Below are 15,037 nucleotides of genomic sequence, written 5' to 3'. Positions count from 1 at the left end.
CCTATGGGTGGTAAACTCAAAGCCAGGGGCAAAAGTGTTGGTAGCTGCTGGTGGCTCTGGCAAGCGGTTTGAAGGCCAAGAGAAAACTACTCTGGAGGAGCAAGGATTATGATAGACCAGCATTGGGTCTAGAAATAGGAGGGACACCTTTGGGGCTGGGGCTGGGGATGCTGGCAGATAGTGTGTCCTGGCAGGAGAAGATGGGGAAGACAGCAGATGGGGAAGGGCACCCTCCTCACAGCAGGATGCAGAGGAAAGCGGGATCTGGGGTTCCCACGCCCTTGCAAACCCTGGCCGGAATCTGGCCTGACCACTCCCTACTACTGTGACCTGTGCAACTCCCTTCCTCCCCCGATCTGCATTGTCCCGTCTGTAAACTTTGGGGGTTGTAAATATTTGTCTCCTAAAAAGGTGAATTTGGTGATATGTGTTGGTGATGGGCTTACAAATACGATCATCATCTATCAAACTAAAATGAATTTCCTGGACAATAAACTCTCCTAAAGCAATTGTGTGATGTGAAGAGAACTATTGCAGCATATTACTGTGCCCTCACTTCAAAACCTGCTCGTCTTTTTTTCTTTCAGTAGTTAGGAAAAGTTTCTGTTAGGTAGGAGTCAGTTACTGTCTGGTCTCTGCCCTTTAGGCAATTCCTAGTTAGAGTGGCCGGACGTTTTTCAGAGTTGATGTTGTCATCAGACTTATGGGTGGGTCCTGCTGCAGGGATGCTTTTAGAGGAACAGTCAGATCCTTTCCTATGTTTTCATATTTGTGCTCACTGGAGAAGAAAATTCATAGAATTACCCAGTCTATACTTACAGAGAGGATTTAAACATGTCAAGAAACTAAATTAGTATTAATTTGGTTTGGGGGAATTTGTATGTCTGTTGCATGAATTAAATTTTAACTTATTGCTTAAATATTAAAATTTTACTGAAGAGATATGCTAAGTTCAAGAATATATTATACCATAGAAACCATTACGAACCCTCAAATAGCAGAGATGCACAAATATTCCTCAAAGTTACCTGTTTTTATGTTATTGCAAATACAAGCCCAGTTGAGTCTGACCCTATTTCATGGGGGTGTGAAATAGATAACTATTTAAATTTTGAAATATATGGTAATTTTATTCTTTGTTGGCGTCAGACCAGCCATTCTTTTCTTACTAATGCCGAATTCCGCAGGGGCACTCAACAAATGGCACAAGCATAACCATGATGTGCCAGCACGGATAATTGTGTACCGTGATGGTGTCGGGGATGGTCAGCTAAAAACACTCATGGAGTATGAAGTTCCCCAGCTGCTGAGCAGTGTGACAGAAGCGAGTTCGAACACCAGGTATCAAATTTGTGTTCTTTCCCCAGACTCCCAATTCCAGCACATTCATCATAACTATTGTCACTACTAAATGGCAGCATCTCTCTCTCTTTTTTTTTCACACAGTTAAGTTTCACTCCGTTTCTGTATTGTGCAAGGTACAACTGGGTGGGTTCCCCTAGATTGAAGGGTATTTTCGATGATCTTATGTAAACAGTTGGGATGGTGTGAGCTTTTGGGGGCCCTGGGTGGGGGCACCAGAGGAAGGCAGGTTTCCTCCAGAGCGGCTGACACTGAGATTCAGCAGGAAGCCCGCAGGGCTGCTAGCAGCTGTAGATGCTTCATACATATTAACATGCTAGGGGGAAAAAAACAGGTGATGGCTTCAAATTTGAGACCCAAGTCAGCACACAGGGCAGAAGCCTCTGCAGTGCAGACACTGATGCAGCGTAGGTACCGTGAGAGCGGGGCTGTGTGTGGAAACCAGATCACCCTAAACACCAGACACCTTGATTCGCCGTCACATTCCTAGATTCGATGTTTTAGTACATTTTCTTACATGATGATGCCAAGTGGCAAGTGTGAGAAAAATATTAGAACTGGAAAACGGAGGAGGATGACAATTTTAAGTTGGCTTCTTAAAATACTCAGAAAGCATCTTATTCCAAGCAGTGCGTAATCCTTGTCTGGAGAGTTATACCATTGTACCCACCATGAACCAAAGTGTCGGAGCCACAAGCCACAAGGAAGCTGAGCCTTGACCTCATCTGTGACCTTAGAGAAGAGGGAGAACCTGATAACTCGGGGGCCGAACCGCCTTTATCTGCATCCAAACTGTCAGAGCCAAAATTTCTCTCTCCCCACTGACCTATTAAGAATCACCAGCGTGCGGTTTAGGGATCACAGGAGTAGATTTAGCTGACAGTGCTAAGGAGTTAGTTCTCTTGCACTGTAACATAAACTTTTAAAAAGTTCCAAGATTGAAAACATTAATGTATTTTAAAAATAATTAAAATGTTTAAAGTGAAATTTCAGAGTGATCCTTGCATTCTAGAGGTTTTTTTTCTATGATGGTGAATATTTGGATTTGGAGTTTACCAAATACTGACTTGACTTTTGATCATTCAGCATTTGGCCCCAATGTGTATTTGGTCCATCTGTCCATCCACCCAGGCATGTGTTTTGCAAGATGCAGAAGCAGTGATTTGAGGAGTAAGAGGGACTTGTGGTTCTCCCTTTGCTCTTCAGAAACTGAGAGGAAGAGTGAAGGTGGAAATAGGGAGACTGTTGCTAATGGGAAAAAAAATCTTGCCTCCATAGATCATTCTGGAAAATACTCCTTTAGAAGTGCTAATTATAGTTTATTGTCCTGTTAACCATTCCTCCCCTTTAAATGATGTAAACAGGTCAAATGACTGGGCATAACATACTTTTGTAACAAATGAAGAAAATCCTTAATTTAAAAAATTATATGATTTAAAAAATTAGAAAAGAAATTGTGGCATACACACACACACAATGGAATACTACTCAGCCATAAACAAGAATAAAATAATGCCACTTGCAGCAACATGCATAGACCTAGAGATCATCATTCTAAGTGAAGTAAGCTAGAAACAAAAAGAAAAATACCATATGATATCCCTCACATGTGGAATCTAAAAAAAAGAGACAAATGTACTTGTTTACAAAACAGAAACAGACTCACAGACATAGAAAACAAATTCGTAGTTGCCAGTGCAGGAAGGGAGTGGGAAGGGATAAATTGGTAGTTCAAGATTTGCAGATACTAATGACTACATATAAAATAGATAAACAACAAGTTTCTGCTGTATAACACAGGGAGCTATATTCAGTATCTTATAGTGACCTATAATGAAAAAGAATATGAAAAAGAATATATGTGTGTATATGTATGACTGAAACATTATGCTGTACACCAGAAATTGACACAATATTGTAAACTCACTATACTTCAATTAAAAATAAATTAATTAAAAAATTGTATGTCTCTCTGGGGGAGGGGAGATGGGGATAATTTTTATTTTCTGTGTTTTGCTAATGACTTTCTTTTATTTCAAAGTTACCCCAAGATAAATACCTAAATGGGAGGCTGCCTGGCTTGGTTTACGCCCTCTCCATCTTGTATTTTTGCCTCTCTGGTTCCCAGCCCCAGACTGTCGGTGATTGTGGTCAGGAAGAGGTGCCTGTCCCGGTTCTTGACGGAATCGGGCCGAACTGTGCAGAACCCACCCCTCGGCACCATCGTGGATTCGGAAGCAACGCGGCCCGAATGGCAAGTCTGTTAGAAGATCCGCTTTTAGCAAAACGGTCCCTGCGCGTAGTCCGGCTCGGCCCCTTTCCCCGTGCCTCCGTCCTCACAGTCCTCCCGTTCCCCCTCAGGTATGACTTCTACCTGGTCAGCCAGGCCGCCTGTCGCGGAACCGTTAGCCCCACCTACTACAACGTCATCTACGATGACAACGGCCTGAAGCCCGACCACATGCAGAGACTCACGTTCAAACTGTGCCACCTGTACTACAACTGGCCGGTGAGTGGCAGCTCTTCACCTGGGTGCAGTCCGGCACTCCAGGTGCCCACCCAGGGACTGTCACCTGATTCACCTTTGCGTCCTGACCCCCGGCACAATGCCTGGCTTTTCACAGAGGGATGCATGAATGAATGACTCCCTAATTCCACAGCAGGTGAAACCCAGTCTGCCATAGACGGAAAATAATAACTTATTTTTTAATGGAGGTGCTGGGGTTTGAACCCAGGACCTCGTACATGCTAAGCATGCGCCCTACCACTGAGCTCTACCCTCCCCTCCAGAACAATAACTATTATAATGCATTAATCGCCGGAGGGTATAGCTCAGTGGTAGAGTGAACGCTTAGCATGCATGCACAAGGTCCTGGGCTCAATCCCCAGTACCTCCATTAAGAATAAATAAAGAAATAAACCTAATTACTCCCCCCACCACAAAAAATAATGCATTGGCATTGATGATTTCTAGAAGACTTTATTATATGCGTTATCTTACACCAGTGCAGCCTGGGAGGAAACCAGGACATTGCTATTTCCAAGTTACAGGTGAGGAAGTTGAAACCAACTCAGATGTTGTGTCTGGTGGGAAAGTAACCAACCTGGCTCTGTCCTGTGTTCCTGGACATTAGGCCCAGAGATGCTCTCAAAGTCCAAAGCCAAGATTTGCTCTGAGCCCCTTGGAACATCAAATCACAGGAAACTTTGATGAGCCCTAAGTGTGTGGCTCCCAGGTCTTGGCACAGTGAAACCAGACTGGCCCTCCCCACCCCCATCCTGCCCAGTGAATGCAAGTTCCCAGGGAACAAGGTTGCCCTTGGGTGGTTTAGTTATTAAGGACTGATGCCGCTTTCTGTCGTACAGGTAACTAGTGGATGAAAAATCTCAGGAGAAGAGATCACTCTGAAGCGCAGGTTATCCTCTTAATTACCGTCAATACTTTCCCCTCCTCAGGGCCTAATCAGCGTCCCGGCTCCGTGTCAGTACGCACACAAGCTGACCTTCCTGGTGGCACAAAGCATTCATAAGGAACCAAATCTGGAATTAGCCAGTTCTCTCTTCTACCTGTGATGACATGAACCACTGGCATCCTTAGAAGAGGAGTCTGAGGAGCAGTTGGTGTGCTTTGTACAAATCTGCCAGGAGCTGGAGGCTGTGACTCGCGGAAGGAGACTGAGTTGACTTTTAACTGCTGGAAAAAAAAAAAAAGCCAAAACAACTTAAATGTGAAATGGTTCAAAAGAAACGTACATTACTTTATTTTATTTTATTTTTATTTATTTTATTTTGGGGGGAGTTAAGTTTCTATTATTTATCTTTAATGGAGGTGCTGGGGATTGAACCCAGGACCTCCTACGTGCTAGGCATGCACTCTACCACTGCGCTATACCCTCCCCCCTACATTGCTTTATTTTAGAGGTATGTCCTTGGGGTAAATTCTCATTCTGGTCTACGGAATTAAAATGTACCATCACCTGTAAGTAATACCACAAAACTAAATATCTTCTAAGAAAGTAACTGTTTGCATGATGTTTTGATGGTAGGTGAGTGGGGTCTAATTTCCGCCCTAAATTTTGCAGAAGTTTTTCTGAATAATGTTATAGAGCATTTTGTTGAGTGGTTTAAATAGTTGTTAGAAAATAAAGAAAATTCAGAGCATCGTCTGCATGTTTATTGTGACTTGAATTTCAGTTGCTGTTTCATGTGAACCTCATTCTTTAAGGGTTTTCAGCAAAGGCTCTTACCTGCTAGATCACGTCACCATCACTCTTTGAGTTACGTTTCTAAAAATGGACGTTTCATTTGTTCTCGAGGGAATTTTATTTCATTTAGTAGCACCCACTCTCATGAGTGACATTGCTTCCTATGGCACAGAAAGGACAGATGCTGTCAGAAGGATGACTTGCATGGGCGCCCAGCCCATCTACCCGCCTCAAGGCATCTGTGCACGTAGACCCTGACCATCTTATCATAAAGAAATGGCATCTAAGCTCCAGTGGGCGGGCTCTCCACCAGTGGACCCAGTCCTGCTCCCTCTGACCTATCAAGGATGCTGCTGTAGGAATTCTTCCTTCTTCCTCCTCCACCGTTAATTTCCCCCCACGCTGGATTATTCCCATCAGCATTGTAAATACACTCTTATCTCTCCCATATTAGAAAAGAGACATTACCCCCTCCAGCTACCACCCCATTTCTTTGCCCCTCTCTGCAGAAAAAGTTCTCAAAAAGTTGATGCCTGATGTGTCCAATTCCATACTCCACTCAGAATTTCACCAAAACCACGACAGCAAAACTGCTTTGGTCAAAGTGATCAATGACCTCAGGTTGGCTAAATCTGATTCTCAATTCTCAGTCCTCGTCTTACCTGACCTGTCACAGCCTTTGACCCAACTGGTCATTTCCTCCACCTTCAGGAAAGCTATCACTCCTTGTTTCTGGTTTCTTCTCATTTTCTAGCCTTTTCGCATGAGAATAACCCCACGGATGAGACTATGGTGACATGCAAAAATATTTTGATGCAGGAAAGATCAGAGGTCCAAATTCTTCTCCCGGGGGAGAGATTATGTGGCAGGCTGCAGTGGAGGGGAGAGCGGAGAGCTGAAGCTTCTCTCTGCGGGGTGAGGGGAAACAGACGCCAAAGCAGAGATCATTTAAGATGGCACTGAGCATGGTCTTTTCCTGTTTGAGAGTTTCATCCAGGCCTGGCAAAAGTGCACCCAATGTGGGTCCCCTCCGGTAATAGCAATGATAGCCATTGGTGGGCATGAGGGTGGAGGGGGTTTAAGGCATTCATTGCAGGCACGGTACCAAGCACTTTGCATATACTTTTTTTTTTTAATGGAGGTACTGGGGATTGAACCTGGGACCTCATGCATCCTAAGCATGTACTCCACCAGTGAGCTATTTCCCAACCCCTGCCTATACATTTAACCTTTGCAACAACAGTGTGAATTAGGCACTATGGTGACCATTTGACAGATGGTAAAACTGAGGATTAAAGATGCCATGTGGCTCACCCAAGTTTATAAGATTAATTAATTGTGGAGCTAAAATTTATCCTCGGGTGTGTTTGACTCCAATGCCTTAGAGATGGGCCACAAGACCTTACTGCCTTCATAAAAGGTGCTATCAGATTTTAAATATTTCTCCAGAATTCTTAAATGGGGGAGTGCTTTATATGACAGTTACAATCGTATAGCAAGTCTTTGGAGGCCAGGCGCTATGCCACTCCAGAGTGGTGGTGTTCTGGTGTTGAGGTGGTGTTTTCTTCCGTCCAAGTACAAGGATGCTGCGAAGTGCCACCAGCTAACAGTCGGCTTGTATGAACCTCCATGCAGCATGTTGATAAGGCAATCGAAAGGTCTGTACCGCCCCTCACCCTTTTACCTATTAAGTAATGCCCAAGGTGGTGGCTCTTTACCACTTTAACCCACCAGGGGGCACACAAGGACTGTCATACGAGCAGAGCCCTCTGCCTGTGCAGTCCCTATGGTGCAGCAGATTCTGAGAGAATAGCCAACCTCAGTCAGCTCCCAGAGGGCATCATGGATTAAGAAATTCTTCGTTTGCACTCTTGTTCCAACTCTTTTAGCTGTGGGATGTGATAACATCCCCTCTCTGAGACTCAGTCACCCAATCTGCAATATGAGAGCGAGTGGGAGTAGACTGGTGGTGCTCAACCTTGGAAAGATCAGTTGCACCAACTAGAAATTCCAAAGCAGGTCACTGCATGTATGGACACTTGTCATTTAATAGAGCTGGCTTTACAGATCTGAGAGGAAAAGGACGAACTGCTCAATCAAATGGACTGGGTGGCTGGGCTCCGTACAGAAAGAAAAATTAGGTTTCCATCTTACATGAAAAACAAAAAGAAATTTCCTATAGATTAAAAACTTAACCACTAAAAACAAAAATTGTAACAACTAGAAGAAAATAAAGGGAAAATTTTTTAAGATACTATGGTATGGAAGTATATTTCATATATTCTTAAGCAACATATAAAAAAGCATAAATTATACAGGAAAAGATTGATGTTGACCATGTCACAGTGTAAGTTTCTGAATGACCAATAGGGGCATTAAAAGACACGCAACAGAGTAGAACGATACTTTTGCAATGTATACAACAAGAAAAAATTATTATCCCCAAAATATATTTTTTAAAAAAGCTACCAAGTTAATAAAACAACTAGGATGACAACAGCAAATACCACCCAATAGTAAAGTGAGCAAAAACACGAACAAGCAAGTCACAGTTAAGGGACCCAAATGGCTGATGAATATATGAGATGATGCTCAAGTTCCCCAGTAACCCGGAAAATTCAAAATGAAATACTAATGAGTTTAATTTCACTTGCCTAAACTTGGAAAAAAGATGAAAGTCTGTGAATACTGATTTTTGTTCAGAACATAAGGAAATAAACTTAAACATTGATTCTGGAGTGCAAAGTAGTAATGTCATACCGAGGGCCCATACCCTGCCGTCCAGCAGTTCTATGTCTAAGCGCATACTTTAGCGAGTCTCTTGCACGCATATGAAGGAAGAGAATGGATAGAATATCAAACTCTAGATACTATACAGCAGTTCAAAGAAAGGAGCAAGCTAGGTAGCTTCTCTGTAGACCTACATAAATGGTTCTCAAAAGTAATGCCTTTTTTTTTTAGCTTTACTGAGGTGTAACTGACAAAATTGTAAGATGTTTATAGTGTACATCGTGGTGATTTGTCAAGTGTATATGTTGTGAAAGGATTCTCATCGTTTAATTAATTATCACATCCATCACCTCACATTACATATGTGTTTTCAAAAACAACGTCGAGTGAAAAAAATCAAGTTACAGGATGATGCGTATATGATACCCTTCATGGAAAAAGTTTATAACACCATCAAATACCACATATTTTCCCGGTCATATGGGTGTGAGTGTCCACACATATAAAAGGGAAAAATAGAAATGGATGGTTGCACGCTAAATTTAAGACACAATTTCATCTATGAGCAGGGGCAGGGGGAGGCTGGGAGGCAGTAAAAGGCAGGCTGAATAAAGGGACTCTAATTTCAATTCTATTCCTTTTTAAAAAATGAGTCAAATGTCACAAAATGGTAACAACTGCCAGTTCTGGGGATCTGTGTGTGTTTCGATCCCAGTCTGATAATGAGAAAAACATCAGATAAATCCCAATTGAAGGACATTCTACAAATTGACCAACAGTCCTCAAAACTTGTCAAGGTCATCAAAAACAAGAAAAGTTTGAGGTGGGGTAGGTATAGCTCAGGGGTAGAGTGCGTGCTTGGCACGCATGAGGTCCTGGGTTCCATCCCCGGTACCTCCATTATAAGTAAGTAAATAAACTGAATTATCCCTCCCTCCCCGAACCACCCCCCCAAAACCCTCAAAGCAAAAGTCGGAGATACTGTAATAGCCAAGAGGAGCCTAAGGAGACACGATAACTAAGTGTAATACAGTGTCCTGGATTTGATCCTGGAACAACAGGACATTAGACAGTAAGTGAGGAACTCTGAATAAAGTGTGGAGCTGTGTTCACAACAGCGTGTCAGGATCAGCACACTGGCCGAGGCAGATGCACTTGCCGGTGTACAGCAGTAACAGGGAAAGCTGGTGTGCGGTCAGCGGGGACTCCTGGTACCATCTTCTCAGTTTTACTTTTAATTTAAGATTATTGTAAGTTTTCTTAAAAGCAGAATAGGTACGGTATTATTCCAATTCTGTGTGCCAGTATGTGTAACAAAAGGAAAAGACAAGCCAAATATTTATCGAAAATTTCAGATAACAATTAGATCCGGATGGTGGGATTACGTATGGGTGCTTTTTGTTTTCTCTTTCTTTTATTTTCCTCAGCCTCCCACTTTTCTAAATAGTTTTGATACCATGAAAAATGTATGTTTTTCAAACTCCTGCCATTTAGGACATGGCAGGTATAGACTGATACGTGTCAGATACGAGGAGCATCACGGGGACCTGAGCATTATTTCTATCAGCACGTGGGAGTTTTTGGCTCCGTCCTCCTAACACCTGCTTCCTACATTTGTCAGGGGTACTTGCTAAAAGTGCAAAACTCTAAGCTCTACATCAGGAGTTTCCGGGGAAGAAGCCTGAGACTGTCTTTTTTAACAAGCCCCTAGGAGATTTTTTGCGTTGTTGTTGGGGTAGGTTTAGAAAACTGACTCAGCTAACTATCTCTAACTTTAAGACTCAACACTGGCTCCACTATCAAGATTTCTCTCTCCGTCTCAGGCACTCAGATTTGCCATCTCTGTGTCCTCACAGCCCCGCACACAGAACTCCATCACTGCTCTCCTTGTAAGTATTGTAATTAGTTGCGCACACGTTTCTCTCTCTGACCACCCTGCATATTTTTTGTGTTCTCAGAGAGCAATGCAGTAGGCTCTCAATATATGTTACTTGGATAAATGCGCCAAAGTATAGATGGGTTGCTTTTAAATGAATTCAGTGATTCTGAGAATTCCACCAGCATCTATCTTCAAGCCCCGTGAAGATGGGATCCCTGGTTGCTTTAGGATGTGTGGGTCAGCTTCTATCATCTCTGCAAAACACGACAGTGTTCATTTTATTCCCTGCTATATCGCTTTAGGCTTAAATAATGGTCAGAGACACTGCAAGTGTACATAGATCTCTGAATCTCTGGGAAGCGATTCAAGCTCAAACTCACACTGGGTGAGTGGTGCTTACAGTGGGGCAGGCCGTCCAGTGCTTAGAGCTGAGCTATCCAAGATGGCAGCTCTAGCCACATGCGGCTTTTGGAAATTTAAATTTAAAGTAATGACAATGAAATGAAATTAAAAATTCATTTTGGAGGTCCCACACTTCAAGTGCTCAAAGGGCACACGTGGCAGTGGCTACCGCACTAGACAGGGCAGGTAAAGAACAGCTCAATTATCGCAGCCACTTCGGCAGCAGAGTGCTGGCGTTGAGTATTCCTCTTTATCTTTAAAACCTAAATCCGATACTTCTTTAATACAAGGCTTCTCCTCATCCCTGCAAGCAAAGTTGTCTGGCTCATGGAGCCAGGCGGGTCCAGGGCCCGGGGCTCAGGAAGGAAGGTAATGTCATTGCTGGCCTGCTAGCACTCACAGCAGGGCTCTCAACTGGGGCGATCTGGCTGCCAGGTGTCATTTTTGATTGTCATAACGTGTTTGTGTGTGTGTGTGTGTGTGTGTGTGTGTGTGTGTATTGGCATGGAGTGGGTAAAAGCCAGGGATGCTGCTGAACATTCTGCAGTGCCCCAGACAGCCCCTTCCTCCATCAAACATTAATCTGGCCCCAAACGTCACTAGTACTGAAGTTGAGAAACTCCGGCTTAAGGCTTCGCTGGGGAGACAGCCCCATGAGCAGACAACACCGACATCATGTGGGCAGTGAAGAGACAGCGGGGGTGTGCAGAGATGGGGGAGGAAGGCTCCCTAGCCGAGTCTGGAAGGAACAAGGGGTTAGTCACTCCTTCTACGGTCCCATAACCCTCTGCACATGCCTCTTTGTGGCACCTACCATAACAGGGTTACACATCCTTCTCCCTGTGACTCTGTGAATTACTCAGCAGGAGGTCCTGTGTCTAATTCATCAACCTGTGCCGAGGGTTTTGTTCAGTGACGGGGCCATGCCGGAGAAACACAAGTCAGCTTGCACAGGTGAACAATGTAATCCCCCTCCTCTCTCCCCAAACGGAAGTGCCTATTGACGCGTCCCCATTTGAGTTCTCTTGCTGCCTATAGAAGCATTTTCTAAAATAAGGCACAGGAGTCTGTTGACTTAAATTTGTCACCAGAGTCTGCAGAAAGAGCCCTGTCCCTGGGCAGGTGTTCCTGACAGATGAATTGAGGGATTTAGTTCACATACCTTAGTGGCTTAAAACGCCTCACGTATCAGCCTCCCTGACAGCATCAATTCATCATGCAGTACTTGGTCAAGTCAGAACAGCCAACGCTGAACTCACAGCAACGATTTCCCCTCGGGATGCAATGCATCTGGAGCCGGGGGACAAAGGGACTGCAACTCTGTGGAGAAGAGATATCAAGCCCTAATTGAATGCAATGATTCCCTTTGAACTTTATAGACTTATCTGTTACTCTTCAGGATGTGGGAAAAAATTCCTGAAGCGATGTGAGCAAATACCACCTTGCCTTGTCTTTTCCGTGAGGATGTTTGTTCCTGTTAAGCTTTTGATTCAGATTTGTATAAAAACTCACCCTGAGCTAATTATTTTTAAAGACTGAATAGTATTCTATTGTATGTATACATATTTATTCACTTGTTGATGGACATTTAGATTGTTTCTACGTCTTGGCTATTGTAAATAGGGCTGCAATGAGCACAGGAAGTCTAATAGATCTTTTGAGTCCTGGTCTCAATTATTTTGGATAAATACCCACGAGTGGGATTGCTGGATCATATGGTAGTTCTATTTTTAATTTTTTTGAGGGACCTCTATAATGTTTCTCACAGCAGGGCACCGTTTTGCATCCCCAGGAACAGTGAGCAAGTGTGACAATTCTTCACGTCCTTGACACTTGTTATCTTTTGTTTTCACCATAAGAGCCAGAGAGGTATGAAATGATACCTCATTTTTGGTTTCGATTTGCATTTCCCTGATGATTGGTGACTCTGAGCATTTTTTCATGTACCTTTTGGGCATTTGCATGTCTTCTTTGGAGAAATGTGTATTCAAGTCCCTAGGCCAGTTTTAAATTGGGTTATTAGGTTTTTTTTTTCTTTTTTTGCTATGGAGTTGCAGGAGTTCCTTATATATTTTGGAGATCAACCCTTTATTAGATTATATATAGTTGCAAGCCAGGTATATGATTTGCAAATGCTTTCTCCCGTTCCATAGGTTGCCTTTTCACTCTGTCAGTTATTCCCTTTGCTGTGCAGACGCTTTAGTTTGATGTGGACCCACGTGTTATTTTTGTTTTTGTTCCCTGTGTTTTTGGTGTCATATCCATGAAGTCATTGCCAATGGCATGAAGATGCTTTCTTTTAGAAGTTTTGCAGTTTACGGTCATATGCTTAAGGCTTAAATCCATTTTGAGTTGATTTTTGTGTTCAGCGTTAGGTAAGAGCCAGAATCTGACAAGACACAGATTTGCCTCTTGTCTAGGAGGATCACAGAATAAAGACTTAGTGAGGTCTTCCAGGCGCAAATGAAGACTAGGCTGAGATTTACCAGGAGAGTCTCAGTAACTAGCCCAAGAAAGGGTTGTTGAACACAATGTATATGATCCTGATACGGATTCTGTGAGGGTACTGACGGAGCCCCCACCTTCAAGGGCGGTGCTGGCCAGGAGAACTTTCTGTGCTGATGGGGAAGTTCTATTGGCTACCACTTGCCCCGTGAGCTTTTTAAGCATGGGAAATGTGGCTGTTTTGAACTGAATTTAAAATTCTTATTTAATTTGTATTAACTTCAGTTTACATTTAAAAAGCTATGTGTGGCTAAGTGGTGACACTGCTGGGTAGTGCAATACTAGAGGGTCACAATCTACTGGGACCAACGGCGGCTTATAATCACAGTGATTATAGGAGGCCAAAACCATAAATAATCTCTTTCTTTTTCGTTTCTTGAGGATGTAGTATGTGCTGGCATCACAATACAGAGATGATTTGACTTTGGCCCCTGTCACCAAGAGGCCCACAACTTAGTGGGACTTTAACACCAACCAGACCAAATCCGCCCTTTTGAGACTGTTTCTGTAACATGCAGAACACCCAGATAGACATAAGCCTCCCTGAAACTAAGGGCTTTAGAGGCACGGGGCTGGGGATGTATTTCCTTAGTTTGGCCCCCTCTGAGCCTCCGAATCTTGCCTGCGATCATCTGTTGTGACCATCAAATGCAAGTGTACACACTTACACAAATATGACAACATGGGGAACGATCCTTTAATTTGGGGCTATAGGAAGACTTGATGGTAATGCGCCCCGGGGTAAGAACCACACCCAGCTTACCCACCACCACGCACATTTACATAAACCGACTGCAAGACACACGAGGTGTTCTGACACCAACCCCTCATGACCAAGAGCTGACCAGAGCTCTTACGCAGCACGGCTGGGTTTAAACTCCTGGCCCCGTCTGGGCTATCCTGTCTGTGTCTCACTCTGTTCCTACCAGAACTTGAGCCGTACAATCTGTGCTAGAACAGTCCCTTTCTCCTTTAGGGCTTCTGTTACTGAGACCTTTTTTTGCTTTCTGCACTTAAAGGATGTACTATCTGAGCCATTTCTAGGGAGGGTTTTGTAAGATGTGTTCGCAGCTCTGTCTCTAAATTGGGCCCTCTGTGCCTGTACCTGCATCCTCTTCTGTCAGTGGATGGCCCTTCTTCTAAGTGCTGTGGTTCTGGGAGCATCGTGTGAAACTCATTAACTGTTCAACACAGCCCGTCTGCTCCCTCGAGTGGTACATCATGTCCGAGATGATGTGGACTAGCACGTACCGGCACTGATGACATCCCTTCCACCTTCCACGGGGCAGTGGACATCTTTTGAGAAACTTCAGCCCCTTTCTCTGAGAATTAATGCCCATCCTTCCTCCTCTACCTGGTCACCATGGCAGCTATGATCATAGTATGCGTCCCCATTGTGACCAGAGATGACAGCACTAAAGGTGAGCCCCTGGTCCAAGACTCCTACTCTGAGAATTCAGAACTAGAGAGGAGCAGAGGGAGAGAGAGGGAGAGAGAGGGGGGCTTTTTCTACCTGAGACCACGTTGGGTAGGGACTGCAGAGTGTAAGTGGAGATCGGATAAAGCTGGTCCACAGAGAGCGACAGTGATGGAGACAATGCACCCAGAGACACAGCTCTCCCTGCAGGATTCCACAGCCCCACTCCTGTTCTTCTCCCGGCCAAGCTGCATTGTTGCCCTGGGTCCACAAGACATTCTTATTTCCTTAAAACTAATTTCCCTGAGTTAGTTGAAGTGAGTTGGGGCAAGCTGATTTCTGCTCTCTCTTTCACACACACATGCGCACACACACACACATCATGGAAGCTCATGTGGTTGGTAGGATTTTAAAATGGTCTCCGTTGATTCTTACCCCTGGTGTCCACGCTGCTGTGTAATCCCCTCACCTTGAGTTGTAGGAAGAAACTCTAACCTGCTTCTAACCCACAGACTATAGTAAAACACAGGAGTTTCG

The 15,037-nt window shown here is 43.9% G+C and overlaps 1 protein-coding gene and 1 long non-coding RNA gene across 2 annotated transcripts in view; one reads left to right on the top strand and one right to left on the bottom strand.

The window, feature by feature from the left end:
• The window catches only part of PIWIL4 (piwi like RNA-mediated gene silencing 4), a 42,567-nt gene extending 37,039 nt beyond the window's left edge, over positions 1-5,528 (top strand). The window contains exons 17-20 of the mRNA XM_072968955.1: positions 1,188-1,341; positions 3,491-3,616; positions 3,724-3,871; positions 4,819-5,528. Coding sequence (XP_072825056.1) covers positions 1,188-1,341; positions 3,491-3,616; positions 3,724-3,871; positions 4,819-4,935 — 545 coding nt within the window. The 3' untranslated portion in view covers positions 4,936-5,528. The remainder of the gene's footprint in view (positions 1-1,187; positions 1,342-3,490; positions 3,617-3,723; positions 3,872-4,818) is intronic.
• Positions 5,529-5,615: 87 nt separating this feature from the next.
• On the bottom strand, positions 5,616-14,390 carry LOC140698936 (uncharacterized). The gene is made up of 3 exons (XR_012076947.1): positions 14,189-14,390; positions 11,741-11,898; positions 5,616-5,728 (listed from the first exon to the last, which is right to left on the bottom strand). It is a non-coding gene; the product is annotated as an uncharacterized lncRNA (long non-coding RNA).
• Positions 14,391-15,037: the final 647 nt, after the last annotated feature.

Source organism: Vicugna pacos, chromosome 10 (assembly GCF_048564905.1).
Source record: "Vicugna pacos chromosome 10, VicPac4, whole genome shotgun sequence".
Classification (NCBI taxonomy): domain Eukaryota; kingdom Metazoa; phylum Chordata; class Mammalia; order Artiodactyla; family Camelidae; genus Vicugna; species Vicugna pacos.
The sequence above is the reverse complement of the archived record's forward strand: the minus strand, read 5'-3'. Positions and strand labels throughout refer to the sequence as shown.